Source organism: Ailuropoda melanoleuca, chromosome 11 (assembly GCF_002007445.2).
Source record: "Ailuropoda melanoleuca isolate Jingjing chromosome 11, ASM200744v2, whole genome shotgun sequence".
NCBI classification, from domain to species: domain Eukaryota; kingdom Metazoa; phylum Chordata; class Mammalia; order Carnivora; family Ursidae; genus Ailuropoda; species Ailuropoda melanoleuca.
In genome coordinates this window covers 69499384-69514925 of record NC_048228.1, presented here as the reverse complement: position 1 = coordinate 69514925, position 15542 = coordinate 69499384, and the positions used below count along the sequence as shown (strand labels likewise).

Genomic DNA, 15542 nt, shown 5'->3' with positions numbered 1-15542 from the left:
CTTGAAATTGGGTATAGTGAAGATAAGCATGGTGAATTTGAAACAACTTTAGCAGGGCCAAAATTTGATTTAAATGGACTTCGAGAAGGGTTAAGAGAACTGGGATTCATTTTTACATAGAATACTAAAGGAGGCTAGTGGAAGTGTTTTCAAATATGCAGAGGGTGATAGAGAATATTATAATGGATTGCTTCTTGTTCTCATTCAGGGTAGCATATGAATTGTAGTGTGAGAAATTTAAATTACAGAATTAAATTCATTTCCTAATAGTAAAGTTTGTTAAAACTTGGGAAGGAATTGGTATCATAAGTTATTTAAGTTGAATTTTAAAGTCTTGTTCGGATGCTTTACTGCCTATCTGAATTTGAAAGTGCAGAGTAGATAAACTGTTAAGGTCCCTTTTAGCCATACTCTGTGGTATTTCATTTAGGTATTGTGAATTATTGAGAATACAGACCTCATGATATAAAGGTGCAAATTATTCTCTCTCCAAACTAATCCAAAAACTATGTTACATGCCCTTCTTTGTAAAATAGTTCTTTAAGGTTGTGTATTTAAGATGTATTTTATGATGGATATTCTCAGCCTTAAACATTTATATATTTACTGGTAAGATTTTATTTATAATTATATATTTTAAGGAAATTTCTATACATTAAAATAAAATATTTTTTGAAAGAGGTAAATGCTATTTTATTTGCTTTTCTTCAAAAGTATTTCAAGTATAACATATCTGGTGGCAATACTACTGTTTTATATATGGATAAGGTAAGGCATTGAGATTAACTTTCTCATACTCACAAAATGGGCTGTGTGTGGTGCTGAAAATAAGACCAGGTGTCCTGACTCCCAGTTTGTGCTCTGTGTGTTAGAGACTGTTCATTTAAAGTTTTATTGCTCAAAAAATCTTTTTATAAGTTTAAGCTCCGTTTTTTTTTCTGTCCACAATAACATAGAGAAGCACGTTATGTCCCCAGAGAAATTTAGTGATACGCAGCAACTTTATTTCACACTTGACATTAAATGTACATTCTGTTAACATTTTTTATCTTATGATTGACTGTTTCAGGTTTTCCTCCTCCACCAGGCGCTCCACCTCCATCTCTTATACCAACAATAGAAAGGTAAATCAGTACGGATAGGGTAGAACTTATCATTGGTAGACTTTTGACAGAAAAGTCATATACATATCTTGGTAATATTTTCAAAGATTTAATTTTGTAAAGAGTAAGTAGTACCTGCCTTTCAATTCATGAGTCTAGATCTATGCTAGTTACTTTTATATTAGATGTTGGACCTATAGTTTGGTAACAAAACAGGACAGAGAAAACCAAATGACGGTATTTTGAAATATCTTGCTTTGATTTATGACACACTGATCAAAGAAACCCCTAGACTGGTAAAAACTTGGCTATAGTAATTTTTGTGGGATATCCAAACAGATGACTGCTAATCATGAATAATGCATGTCTGTTTTAGGATTAAGTAAGGACAGTTATTATCAGGAACCATAGTAAAGAAAAGCTGCCTTACTCCTTATGGCCTGCTGTAACTCACCTTCCACAAAGGAAGATAGGATCCATTCTACATGGCAACAGCCTTCTCTTTTATACCCTGCGTTTCTGGTTTATGTTAGTTGGCATGCCGTAGTAAAGAGTATTTACCTCATAGATGGCAGGCAGCGTGGTGGTTAATAACATAGGGCTTTGGAAATTGCACAGATCTGACTCAGATTTTTGCTTCAGAATTCCCTAGCTTTGTGTTGCTAGGCAAGGTTCATAACTACTTTTTGAGACTCAGTTTCCTTTTACCAAATGGGGTTGATAGAGTTTTGAAGATTAAAACAGCTAGTGAATATAACACATCAGCACAATTCTTGGCAGATAGAGATCACTAAAAAATGGTAGCCAAACTATTTCCTCTTAAGTAGCAAGTAAACTCTATAAAGATAATGTATTTCTGAGAAAGTGATCCAAATTATATTAATAGATGGAAAAATTGTGAGAACATTACATCAATAGAATCAAACCATGCAAAATTTTCAAAAAGGAAATGATAAAGCTCAGAACGGTCTTAATTGTGAGAATATAACGATTTAATTATTAAGTCCTTGTTGAATATATATTTTTCTCAGAATGTTAAAAAGTATTATTTGTTTATCCTGTCACTGGGGCTGAATTTCTGAATCATTAAAATCTGTTTTTTTAGTACTGTATTTTGGCGAAATCTCAAGTACTCTGTTAGCCTCAAAGTTTCTGTTATCTTGGGTGTCAAGCTGAATTGATTGGATTATTCACATTAAATAGTACTAGCAAGCTAGGTTTTTCTTTATAAGTGGGTATTAGGTTTAAAATATGTTTTGAGGTTAAAAGCCTGTTTTTTTGTATTAAAATTACACAGTTAAAATTTATCATTATATGATGGTTAAATGAAAGTCATAATTCTACCTTGATGTTTTGCATTTGTACCAAAATATTAAAATTTAGAACTTACTTGCAACACATAAAAATACATTTTTCTTCAACAGTGGACATTCCTCTGGTTATGATAGTCGTTCTGCACGTGCTTTTCCATATGGCAATGGTAAGTATTATTTTTAGTTGCCCAGATTCAATTCGAATCAGTACTTAAATATTTTTAAAACAATGAAAGCATACTTCCGTGGTTTAAAATGCTGTCTTATGGAGCAATTAAAAATATTAACTAACGGAATAACTAGGTCTTACATTCCAGGTTACTTAACAGAATCATTTTCATTTTTTATCAACTGTACTTTTAAAAATTAAGAAATGGTGGTACAGCAGGGTTATTTTTACCTTGCCTTTTCCTAAAAGGATTTAAGATTTGTCAGCCAGTTGTCTCGGTCTTCGTTCGTAATCTTTTTGTTTCTTGACTTAACGGCATCCAGCTAACGTTGTTCTCCTCTTTTACCCTCACTGTTTTTTCTTGCAGATCATTTGGCTAGGTCCTCTTTCCTGTTCACTCTTGACAACATAATTCATTCTAAGGGCTTCTGATACCACTTTCTGCTTAGATCTCTTGATCATTCATTTATTTTAAAAATGCTATGCATTGTACTAGGTTTAGGGGTACAGTAAACTAAACGTAAGTTTGCCATTACCAAATTTATGGACCAGTGAGGAATAGCCAGGTGACAGAAGAAGGTGTCATGGGAGCATAGTGGAGGGGTCCCCCACTCCAGAAGGCGTAAAGAGGTAGATGATGTGATTTGAGGTTCAGATCATGTCCAGAGATATGCGGGCAAGAGAGAACCTGGTAGGCTTTAAGAACTCAAAGAAATGTGGTGTGGCTGGAGTGTAGAGCTTGCATGATGAATGTTTCAAGATGAGAAAGGAGATTATACAGGGTGTTGTAGCTGTCCTATTTAGATTTTCAGCTTTACTCAGAACGCTCTGAGGAGCCATTTAGTTCTATGCTGAGCTGTGAAATTGCTAGACTTTATTTGGAAAAGGTCCATTCTGGCTGCTTACTTTGAGGAAATTATGGATTTATAGGGTGCGTTGAAAGATAGGACTAGCAGAAATGCTCAGTTTGGGGAACAAGAAGCTGTTGGAGTAATCTAGGGGGAGAAATGATGGTGTTTTGTATTCAGGTGTAGTACCACTGGGTATGGAGAACACTGAATGGCTCCAAAGGCGTTTATAGCCCAGAAGTTCTAAATCTTGGTGGTAGCTCAAGTACCAGTTGTATGCTTCCATTTCCCTTCTAGGCATCTGTCTTAGGGTGTGGTACTGTTCTTCGGACCCACATTGTTCCAACTAGATATATGGTGATCTGTTGACTTCAGTGATTATACAGCCTTTTAATATTTGGCTGGTTGGCCATTTATTCATCATTGCTGGGCTTCCAGGAAATCCTGCTCCTTGGGTTGGAATCTTGCTTTTCCCTCTCATCATTTATGTGACTTTCATAGGTCTTCAGCTATTAAATAGCATAAATCTTCTGCATAAGGTTGGGGTTCAGTGAGACTACATTAAAATACCTTAGTCCTGCCATTTAATAAACACTCAAATATTAGCTGTTATTTTTATGATTTTCCCCACCATCTCCAACAAGCTCCAAATTCTCTCCCTTTTCTGCGCTCTGAGGTAGTGTAGCATAATTGTTACAGCATAGGCCCTGCTGTTAGCCTGGGGGTAGATTCTGGGTGTGTATTATCCTGGTAACTTGGGATAAGTTAACCGAAATCATTTTCCCTCTCTGTAAAATAAAGTTTGAACCTTAAGTGCTTAGCACAGTGAAATGTAATATGTAAGTGCCTATAATACGTAAGTAAGCATTAATTGTTAAATTATTTAAAATTTTATTTTTACCTTTTTTATTGCACTTGTCATTTTCTGCTATGTCCTGAGGTTCCTTGTGTATTTGTTTGAATACACATGAACAAATAGCCCATATCAGAAAGAGTAAGACTTCATTCCTGAGATTACCTATACAATTTCCTTGTAGAAGATTTCATTTTTTTAAATATTGACTAAGCATTTAGTATTTTTCAAAGTATTATATGCAAATTTTTAATCAATAAGCAAGTTTTTTGCTCACTCTTTACCAACCCCAACTCTCTCAAAGAGGAGCATTTTTCTTAAATGAAGGAATTCTTTAGTAATAACAATTATAAAGCATATTGCAAGAATTAATGAGAAGAATTAGTTAGGAATTTTCTTCATCCTAATCAAACAAAACCTTGGAATGAAGGTGATGGACGTTAAGGAGGGCACATGGTATAATGAGCACTGTGTACTGTATAAGACTGATGAATCACTGACCTCTGCCTCTGAAACCAATAATACATTATATGTTAATTAATTGAATTTAAATAAAAAATAGTTCTTTTATGCTGAAAAAAGAATTAGGTCAACACAATTTCTACTATATATAAGGAATATTTTAAGTACCATGAATCTGCTTATATCGGGATTTTTTTTAACATTTCTTGAATAATCAAAGTTAATTATTCCCACCACAAAAGAGAAGTAATAATTATGTGACTTGATAGAGATGCTATGACTATCACTACAATGCAATTGTATTATAATAATAATTATAATTTACAAATAACAAATATGTTGCATGCCTTAAATTTCCACAATATTATGTGTCAAATATATTTCAGTTAAAAAAATTGAATTCAATTTTTAAAAATTTTGGGGGCACCTGGGTGGCTCAGTCGGTTCAGCATCTGCCTTTAGCTCAGGTCGTGATCCCAGGGTCCTGGGATCAAGTGCCACATCGGGCTCCCTGCTCAGCTCAGAGCCTGCTTCTCCCTCCCTCTCCCAGTCCTCTGTTTGTGCATGTGCGAGTGAGCTCTCTTTGTCAAATAAATAAATAAATAAATAAAATCTTTATTTTTTTTTTTTTTAAGATTTTATTTATTTATTTGACAGAGATAGAGACAGCGAGAGAGGGAACACAAGCAGGGGGAGGGGGAGAGGAAGAAGCAGGCTCATAGCAGAGGAGCCTGATGTGGGGCTCAATCCCATAACGCCAGGATCACGCCCTGAGCCGAAGGCAGACGCTTAACCGCTGTGCCACCCAGGTGCCCTAAAAAAAATTTTTTTTAAAAGAAAAAAACAAAAGGTTATAGATACGTCTTTCTCTTTGTTGGTAATTCTGTTTTACCTTTGTTAATTTATTTTAGAACTTTGTAATTTATCCTCAAACACTATGAAGTAATTGTAGATGGAAACACTGATTTTTCTTGATGTGAATATTAAGATTGTGTTTATAAAGTAAGACCTCGTTGAAAAGTAGTCTTTGTAGAAATATCAAAGAACTGCAGAGACAAGCATTTTTTATGGGTTTTAGTTCTTCTGATGGTCTGCATGGCATTTATACATAAGCTTATCACCCTGTTCCTTGCTTTATATAACTGTGGATACCATTTGCTCTCCTCCTCCTCTAATAGATGCGTATTTTTCTCACTTACCTTCACTACCCCTCTTTTTTCCCCAGCAGTGAAATTATATCACTTTTTTTGTTCTTTTTTTATATACGTGCCCTTGGTTTCATGTACTATGAATATCTATTACTGTGCAAATTTCCAAGCCTTCACCTCTTCTTACCCCTCTGCCTTCCAGCTTTGGTCATACTTCTCCTTAGAAACATTTATATTTGGGGCACCTGGGTGGCTCAGTTGGTTAAGCATCTGACTCTTGGTTTTGACTCAGGTCATGATCTCAGGGTCCTGAGATGCTCTGCAATCAGCTCCAAGTCTACTTGTCTCTCTCCCTCTGCTCCTCCCCCCCCCCCCCCCCCCCCCCCCCCCCCCCGCCCCGCTCGCTCTCTCTCTCTCTCTCGTAATTAAATAAATTTCTAGAGAAAAAAGAAACGTTTATATTCTGTCCTATAAGCAAAACTCTGTGCCCTGATAAATTTTTTATTCTAAAAGCTAAACAACAAGCTATATTTCCATTGTTGTGACCATGTAAATATTGTATACCATAGAGATAATTCTAATACTCGAATGCTGGAAAGGAGAAGGTTCCTATGGCAAATAAATTGAAAATACCATTTTTTTCTTGTACTTCATCAACCATGTAAAGTCATACTACATTTTAATTGGGTTCATATCTGGACTATGACTTTATCCATCTCAAGTTTTTTTCCCCAAAAATGTTTTCACATTTTGTTTTTCATGTGTTAAGCCATCTGGAATTCATTTTTGCCTGTGTTATAAAGTAAAGATGTAATTGTCACAGTGTCATCTGTTGAATAGTCTGTCCTTTCTGAGGGATCTACAGTGCCCTATCCATTCATGAACAGGTTTCCGAGTACGCCTGAATCTGACTCTTGGCTTCCTGGACTATTCATTTGTTGAACTTTCCCTGTGCTAATGCCACACGATTTTAATTATGAATTTTATAGTAAATCTAATATCTTGTTCAGAAAAGTCTGTCTACTTAGTCGGCTTCAGAAGTATTCTTGGGCCATTGTTCTTACATATCCATTCTAAAATCAACTTTGGAAGTTCCGTGAAAAGCTGTTTTGAGATTTTGATTAATAACTAACATTCATATTATGCTTACTTTAGACAAAACACTGTTAACTCATGTGGTCTTGACAGCCTTATAAAGTAGGCATACTGTTATTATTCCCAATTTATGGACGAGGTAATTGAAGAACAGCCCAATTCAGTGGTCTTCCCAGTATCACACAGGAAGTGGCAGAATGAGGTGTTGAAACCATGCAGCCTGGCTACAGAGCCCTTGCGCTAATGAAATCATATTGGAATTACGTTGATGCTTAGATCAGTTTGTGTGGAAATCCTCTCTTACAGCATTGAGTCCATCTATGAACAAGGACTCTCTTCAGTAATGGAGATGTTCTTTAATATATTTCTATTAAGTGCTATAATTATCTCCAAACACTTCTTGCATATCTTTGGTTAGATTGTATTATTGGTACCTAATGTTTTTGTTGCTGTTTTAAGTGATACATTCATTTGAACTTCCTGTTCTATTTGTATTTACTTGATTTAGAAGTAGGATTGGTTTTTGTTTTATTTGTACATATATATGCTAATCAAAAAAACTTTTTTTTTTTTTCCACATTTTACTACTAGGCTTTTGCTGTTTGGTTTTTGATGGAGTCCTATATCAGATCAAAGAAAGTTTCCAAGAGCTTTTAAATTGTGAATGGGTATTGAGTTTTATCAAATGCTTTTCTGAGATAATCGTATTGTTTTTCCTCTCTAATCTGTGAATGTGGCAAACTTCTAAGTTTTTCTAACATTAAGCCCCTTTTTATTTGCTGAGATAAACCTAACATGGTCATGATTCATTATCTTTAAAAAAAAAAAAAGCACTGATTTATTTAGGATTTTGACATCTACCTTCATATGTAAGATTAGCTTATGCTTTTTCCTTATTTGTACTGTCTTTAACTGGTTTTGGTATTAAGTTGTGTGAGCCACATGGAATAAGTTAGGGAATAATCTTTTTTTTTATTCTTTGAAGTTTTTATAATAATTAGAATGGTCTGTACATTAAAAGTTAGTAAAAGTCACCTGTAAAAACCATCTAGTCTCTTGGGAAGGTTTAAATTACTGATGAGTGTCTTTCATAGTTAGGGGAGTAGTCAAGATTTCTTTTCATTCTGAGTCACTTCTTGGTAAGTTATTGATTATATGGTATTAGTCCATTTCAGCTAAGTTTTAAAATGCATTGGTGTATAAAGTGTATTTTCTGTATTCTTTCATCTCTGCAGCATCTGTAGTTACGGTTTCTTTTTGGTTCTGATTGTTTATGTGGCCTCTTTCTTTCTTAATCTTGCAGAATATTATTGTTCTATTTGTCTGATCTTCAGAAACCACCTTTCAGCTTTTTTTTTATTTTATGGTTCTTTTCTGTTTACTTCCACTTTTATCTTCATTATCTCCTTCGGGTTGTATTATTCTGTTTGTATCTAAGTTCTTAAGTTTTGGAAACTTTAGCTCATTAATTTTCCATCTTTTCTAATGTAGTGTTTTTTAAGATTAAATTTCTCTCCAGAACAGTTTACATCCCTACACTTTTGATATATTTTTATGTTTATTCCTAAATGATTTAAAATTTATTGTTTTTTTTTACCCCTGATTTTTCAGAAATGTGTCTTTAATTTGAAATATTTGGAGATTATGGTGTCTGTTATACTTATTGTATAAAAGTACATAATATATTTTTATAAGTGTTTCATACATGCTTGAGAAGAATGATTATTAACTGTTATGGGCAGTATTCTATGTTATATCCATTAAGTCAACCCTGTTAAGTGAGTTCACTTCAAGTGGCAATAATTGGGAGTATGTTAATCTTCCATTATCATGGTGGATTTCTCTATTTCTACCTATATTCATGTTAGTTTTTACTATCTAAAAGTTAAAGCTTGTGTTGCTAGCCACCTGGAAGTTTGGTTTGTTCTGTCTGCGTGGTGAGCTGCATCTTCCATTCCCTGTCCTCATCCCTTCTGTCCCAGGTAACCTTTTGGCGTGAGTCTGCTTTGTCATTAATCAAGCTTCTCCTGTGGAGATGGTGGGATTGGTATTTTCCTGTTCCTCCCTTCCTTTTACTTTCAGTCATTTTGTGTGTTAATATGTCTCTTGTATTCAGAATATAGTTAGAGGGTTGTTTTTTGTTGTTGTTGTTGTTGTTTAGAGTTTAAAAGTACAAATCAACAAACTCTTACATTTAACTGGTGAATTCAGTCTCTTGAATTATTGTGATTATTGAACTAATGAAACTTGTCTCCTCTAACCCCTATCTTTTCCAAGTCTTTTTGAACTGACTGAGTTTTTCAGGTGATTTTTTTAAATTCTGTTTTTCCTTATATTGTTTTGAAATGATAACATTTTGTTTCTATTATTTTAGCGGTTACTCTTGGAATGTATTATGTATATCTCATAGAAGTTCTTTTGGTCAAGTCTGTTAAAACTTTTGCTCATGTTTTAATCTATGAATGCCTTTGTTTTATTTTTATTCTTTAGATTTAATATTGTTGAGTACACATTTCTAGGTTGGCCATTACTTTCTCTCAATACTTTCAAGATGTCTGGTTTACATTTTTGGTTGGAAAGTTTGTGATGTATCTAATTCTGGTTCCTGTTCATCTTCACAAATGAAGAGTCTTTATATATTAGGTCTTTAAGGTTTGCTTTTGGATATTACTGCAAACTGTAGATATTCACCGTATGTTATTTCTCTTTTCTACTTATAAAATATGTTTCGGTTACAATCTAATGAAGCATTTTTGGTGGGAGTTTTGTCCTTTTCAGTAGGTTTGTTTTGTTTTTTGTGTTTGTTTTAAGTGCTTTACTTGTTTTTAATTGTTTTCTTTAGTTGCCTTTCCCCACCTTCCTGGTTCTGCTCCTTCGTGGCCTAGTCTTGTGGATACCAGCAAGCAGTGGGACTATTATTCAAGAAGAGAGAAAGATCGAGATAGAGACAGAGACAGAGACCGGGAACGAGACCGTGATCGGGACAGAGAAAGAGAACGCACCAGAGAGAGAGAGCGGGAGCGTGATCACAGTCCTACACCAAGTGTTTTTAACAGGTTTGTAGAGTGTGTGGGAATTTGTACACATGTGTTTCATATGCACAGAGTTTCTATTTGGTGCAAGGATGGAAAATACAATTCACCTAGGAAAGGATTACTTTAAGAGTAGTTGGGAGATAACCATTTTATTTTTTTATTTTTAAAAAAATTTTACTGAGATGATGCCATCCTAAATAAAATCTCAGGAGGTAACCATTTTAAAAGTGTCATGGCTTATTTAGTTCATAGAGGCTTTCCATTTTGTAAAGCAGCAGTCTTCAATTTGTTTGCTTCTTCCTTAAAAGAATTTGAAAATATTTTTATCTTTCCATCTGAAGTTTTTCGTCTTAAGTTTAAATAGTTGGCAATAGAGATATAATTTCCCGTGTATTATAAACATTACCATTTTAAAATAAAATCATCACTCTTTTAAACATACCAGTGGGTTAAGAAACATTATAGTGACATGCTAAACAACATCATCCATTTTTTAAAATGCATATAACAGTCAGTCTCTTTAACAGTCAGAAATTTTACATTTCTCTGTGCTTGAATTCTTATTTCTGAGCCATTTCCCCAAAGAATGTTTTTCTACTGTAAAATATTTTTATTCTTAAATAAGTTTTTTTTAGTTGTCATTCTATCTTTCCTGAGCATAAGTTTAAATGTGTAAAAAAATTTATGAATGTAAGATTAAGTATTTTTAAAATTTTTTTCCTGATTTTAATTATTACTTATTATATATAAAGATAATGCAACTTCTGAAAATAATTTATTGAACTACATCCCTTAATGTTACAGAGAGCCTTCCGTCTATCCCCAATTAATATATGTATCCGTGAGTGAATATTACTATTGTTAGGAAAAAACAGACTTTACCATTAATTACATTTCTTCTAAAATATATATATATATATAGCAGTGTAAATACTGAGAAACCTTGTTCACATAAAATACTTAAATGAGAATTGGTGAAATTTTGTTGTGGCTCTGTCATTTAATTATGTGAGCACCTTTAGATTCAGTGATATGCCAAAATTATATAGTTGACTATCATCAGAATTATTTTTAAGGATCTGTTGAGCCCTATCAGCCATGACTCAACTTTTTTGAAAGCAGAGAATTGGAAACCTCCTGATCTGTAAAAGTATTTGTTACTCGGCATAACTGCTTCCTAGGGCTGCCATAACAAAGTAACACAGACTGGCAGCCTGGAACAGCAGATGTTCACTCTCTGCAGTTCTGTAGGCTAGAAGTCTGATGTCAAGGTGTCAGCAGAGTTAGTTCATTTTCATAGGCTCTGAAAGATAATCTGTCCTCTGCCGTTGTTGTAGCTTCTCATGGTTGTTAGCAGTTCTTGGTGTTCCTTGGTTCATAGATGCATCACCCTTGTCCGTGTTTGTCTTCATATTGCATCTTCACTTCTGTGTCTGTGTCCAAATTTTCCTCTCTTTATAAGGATATCAGTCATTTGGGTGCAGCCAAATCCAGTATGATCTCCTCCTTAATTACAGCTGCAAAGACCCTGTGTCCAAAATAAAGTTACATTCACAGGGATAGGGGTTAGGACTTGAACATGTCTTTTGTTGGGGGATACAGTTCAACCCAGTACACTCAGGAATTAAAATCTAGTTTTCTCTGTTTCATGGAAGAACACCAGAAGGCCTTTACGAAGACTTAACAAAAGACTTCTAACTTGTTACTGTTTCTTTTAGATGCACCTTATTTAACTGAATACGCTCCAAAAGGATTGTTAATTTTAGTACATCTTTGCAAAAAGTCCTTAGAAAAATGAAACGTCTTTATATGTGTTAAGTATTTATTTTCATGAGTTGCAGTTTTTCCCCCATTCCATTTATGGAAAATAGCTACCAAATAACTTAGTTGGTAAAAGACAGCCCTGGTCAAGCATGATAGCCAAATCACACTCCATTTTTATCTGAGAAGTCTGACTTTATGCTCGCTTAAATGAAGATAAGGTGCTGCCCATCAACACTTTGATTTGCTTTCCTTCAAAGGGACTTGTGTGGGGTTTTTTGTTTTCTTTTTGTTTGTTTTAACTAGGTCAAAGAAATTGTTGGGACTTCACTACACTACTTAAAATATATCTGAAGATAGAACATCCCAGAGCACAGAATTCTTCCATTTCTTACTCCATAGTTTATCCCCGAGAGAAAAATGTATAGGATAGGAAGACTTAAAGCCTTATAGAAGCTTTATTGTTCCTTGAATAAATTAAATCTGACATTAATATTTTAAATGACATTTTTAATGCCATGATGGTTTTCACACTCTGAGTCAAAGAATCATAGTAAACTTGGTGAAGGAATGCCTTTTGTAAAGGGCTAGGAAGTTGATGATGAGAGAAGAGGTTGGCTGGAGAAGTGGCATGATGTTTTACCTGCTGGTGTATCATTAAGCAGTTCAGATTTAAGAAAGAATAAAAACGGAAGTTGTAGATCTGAAAGTTAATTCCCTAAAACTTTTTGTGCCACTGGAAAGAATTCATACACTGCTGTGGTACTGGCACACACTGCTGGCCTAGACAATAATTCAGAGTTCTTATGATCCACAAGTCCCAGGTCACTACACCCTTCTGTATTTTTTTTTTTAAAGATTTTATTCATTTATTCGACAGAGATAGAGACAGCCAGCGAGAGAGGGAACACAGGCAGGGAGAGTGGGAGAGGAGGAAGAAGGCTCATAGCAGAGGAGCCTGATGTGGGGCTCGATCCCACAACGCCGGGATCACGCCCTGAGCCGAAGGCAGACGCTTAACCGCTGTGCCACCCAGGCGCCCCTGCATTTTTTTTTTTTAAAGATTTATTTACTTTAGAGCGAGAGAGCATGAGCAGGAGGGACAGAGGGAGAGAGAATCCCAAGCAGACTCCACGCCGAGCCTGCACCTTCCTACAGGTTAACCCCAGTTCTCTCTCAAGCCAGTATGCCCCATGTTTTAGTTGTGCTCAGCTGGTTGCACTTCTGAAAATTCCTTATCGTTTCATACTTCCTTGTTCATATTGTTCCTCTTCTCTCTGTTTCACCGACTTCATTCTTCAGGGTCCAGCTCATGTCTGTCTGCTGTGAGCTCTTCTGAACCCAAAAGAAAGTTGAATTATTTCCTTCACATGCTCCCTTGTATCTTCTTTAAAGCATGTGTTTCTTAGCAAGCCTGTGCAAGGGCATTGACCACCATGTCCCATTCTGTATTCTTAGCACTTTGTACAGTAATGCCTGGCATGCAGTGAATAAGATGACTTACACATTGCAGGGGAGGAAGATGAATATAGTAGAGAAGAAGCAGTTTTGAAAGTTATTGAATAAAACTGTTAGCTAGGCAGGTTTTGAAATTAATAAAAATCAACCTTTATGACTGTCAAAGCAATAATTTTGGCATCTCGTTAACATATCAGTCTTGGTACCATCACAATATAAAATGAAATGCATCAAAGAGAACTTTTTTATACCAGCTGTTTTAAAGGATGAGATAAATACAAGGCACATATAGACAGTTTTTTTTTTTTTTTTTTTTTTTTTTTTTTTTTTTTTTTTTTTTTTTTATTTGACAGAGATAGAGACAGCCAGCGAGAGAGGGAACACAAGCAGGGGGAGTGGGAGAGGAAGAAGCAGGCTCATAGCAGAGGAGCCTGATGTGGGGCTCGATCCCGTAACGCCGGGATCACGCCCTGAGCCGAAGGCAGACGCTTAACCGCTGTGCCACCCAGGCGCCCCTGACAGTTTTTTGATTTTGCTAGATGAGATGAATAATATATCAGTTCAGGATATGAGCATATACGTGATTCAGGCAGCTTTTGTTTTCTTAGATGTGATCTTGCAATTATAGACTTCTTAATCCAAAAAGGTCTTTAGGGATTATCTAATCTAAATTTTGACTTGGCAGATGAGGAAATGGACACGAAGAGAAATGAAGATGGTAGTAGAGAGCCATTCTGTCTACTGAAAATGTAGTTATTACATAAAATCTTTTCTTTCTAGTCTTGAAATTAGGTAGTTTAAAAATTGTTACTTTTCGTTTTCTTTATTACTCTATGCAGTTTATTTCTTATGGGTGGGGGGAGGCAATTCGTTCATTCACATAACTGACGTTTTCTGATCCTCGTTATGTACCGGGTACAGAGTTGTGTGCTAAGGATACAGAAATATTCATATGCTATTATTACCGATTTAAGCATATAATATTATCAAGGTGACTAGGACTGGTTAGTAGTTTGAAACTACCTTTAAAAAAAAAGTACCATAAGAAACAATAGGATTAATGTTTTTCCTTCGTATAGCTGCTAATAATGACTTATACATTGTAGGCACCTGATAAAATTTTGACTATAAATAACAGTATGATAGATACATAAGTGTGTATGTGTATTGTTAATTTTGGATATTATGTTTGTGTGGTAGAATATGTGCTGATAACTTTAGCCACATAGTGCATGATTCTGTTAAATTCAGGAGCATTACTTTCAGAAAGTTGAATTGTTTTTTTATGTAGTTCAAATGGATATATTTGAGATAGCACTGCTTTTTCTAGAATGTACATGTTCACAAGTTAAAGTGCTGAATGTAAACTTGATAGTAAAGAAGACTAAAATGAATTGCTTTGCTAGGGTTCATAAATTTTCTTCACATAAATAATACAACGTTTGTAGAATATTTGAGGCTGAATTCTGATTGTTCAGCTGCAAACACACATACACAAGTGCTACTCAATTTTTATGGAAACTACAAGTGTTAGTGATTAAACCATATTTGATTTTCAGATTGCTAAGTTGTTGGGCATCAGGAATCAATGTTTACCTAAATCTAAAAGTTCGAGGCCTGGGAGGCAGAAGGTAGAGGAATTTTCTGTTGTTCTGAATTACCGCAGGAATAGTGTTCTCTGGGAAAGCCCAGTGAACTATAAGGGCCATTTTTTTTCTAAAGACTGACATTTTGCAATATGGCATATAGTACGTGTTGTGTTACAAATTACAGGGTCATTGTTTTGAAAATCATAGACCTGTATCAACATCTGGTTTTTAGGCTGCTTAAGTGTGGGCCAGAAAGAAGGCTGGTCATTGTAGGGTGTTTGAAATGAGCTGTAATGATTTCCAGGCCCAGAGAAACCTTTGTGCTGCAGCTGCTATCAGAGAAGGCAGTGGAAGGATGGGTCTTCATATGCTCTGTGAATGAGGCCAAACGAATCTTCTATCATCACCTCTCTAGTATGGTTATCATCATATGGCTGTCTTAAAAGAATCTTACAGGCCTCACAGCTAACAAGAATTGGTGTTAGGGTGAGAGGAGAAGGAGGGTTACAAATGACAAATTGAGATAATAACCATAGTTATTTTTATGTAAATCTAATTTGTAAATCCATTACAAAGAGGGCCTTTTTTTTTTTTAGAGGATACTATTCAGGATATTGTCATGGTAATTCTACTTCAGAAACATTATTACAGAGTCAGTCACCTTTACAAAAAGGTTCTGCTTCTAAAAAAAATTTAGCTTTCAGTTGA

General features: G+C 35.0%; 1 protein-coding gene across 26 annotated transcripts in view; it reads left to right on the top strand.

Moving 5' to 3' along the window:
* Positions 1–15542, top strand: part of FIP1L1 (factor interacting with PAPOLA and CPSF1) — a 75578-nt gene that overhangs the window by 57453 nt on the left and 2583 nt on the right. For all 26 annotated transcript variants that reach the window (XM_034671804.1, XM_034671800.1, XM_011225234.3 and 23 more), the window contains 3 exons: positions 1070–1124; positions 2528–2583; positions 9834–10047. In XM_034671804.1, the coding sequence (XP_034527695.1) occupies positions 1070–1124; positions 2528–2583; positions 9834–10047 (325 nt within the window). The remainder of the gene's footprint in view (positions 1–1069; positions 1125–2527; positions 2584–9833; positions 10048–15542) is intronic.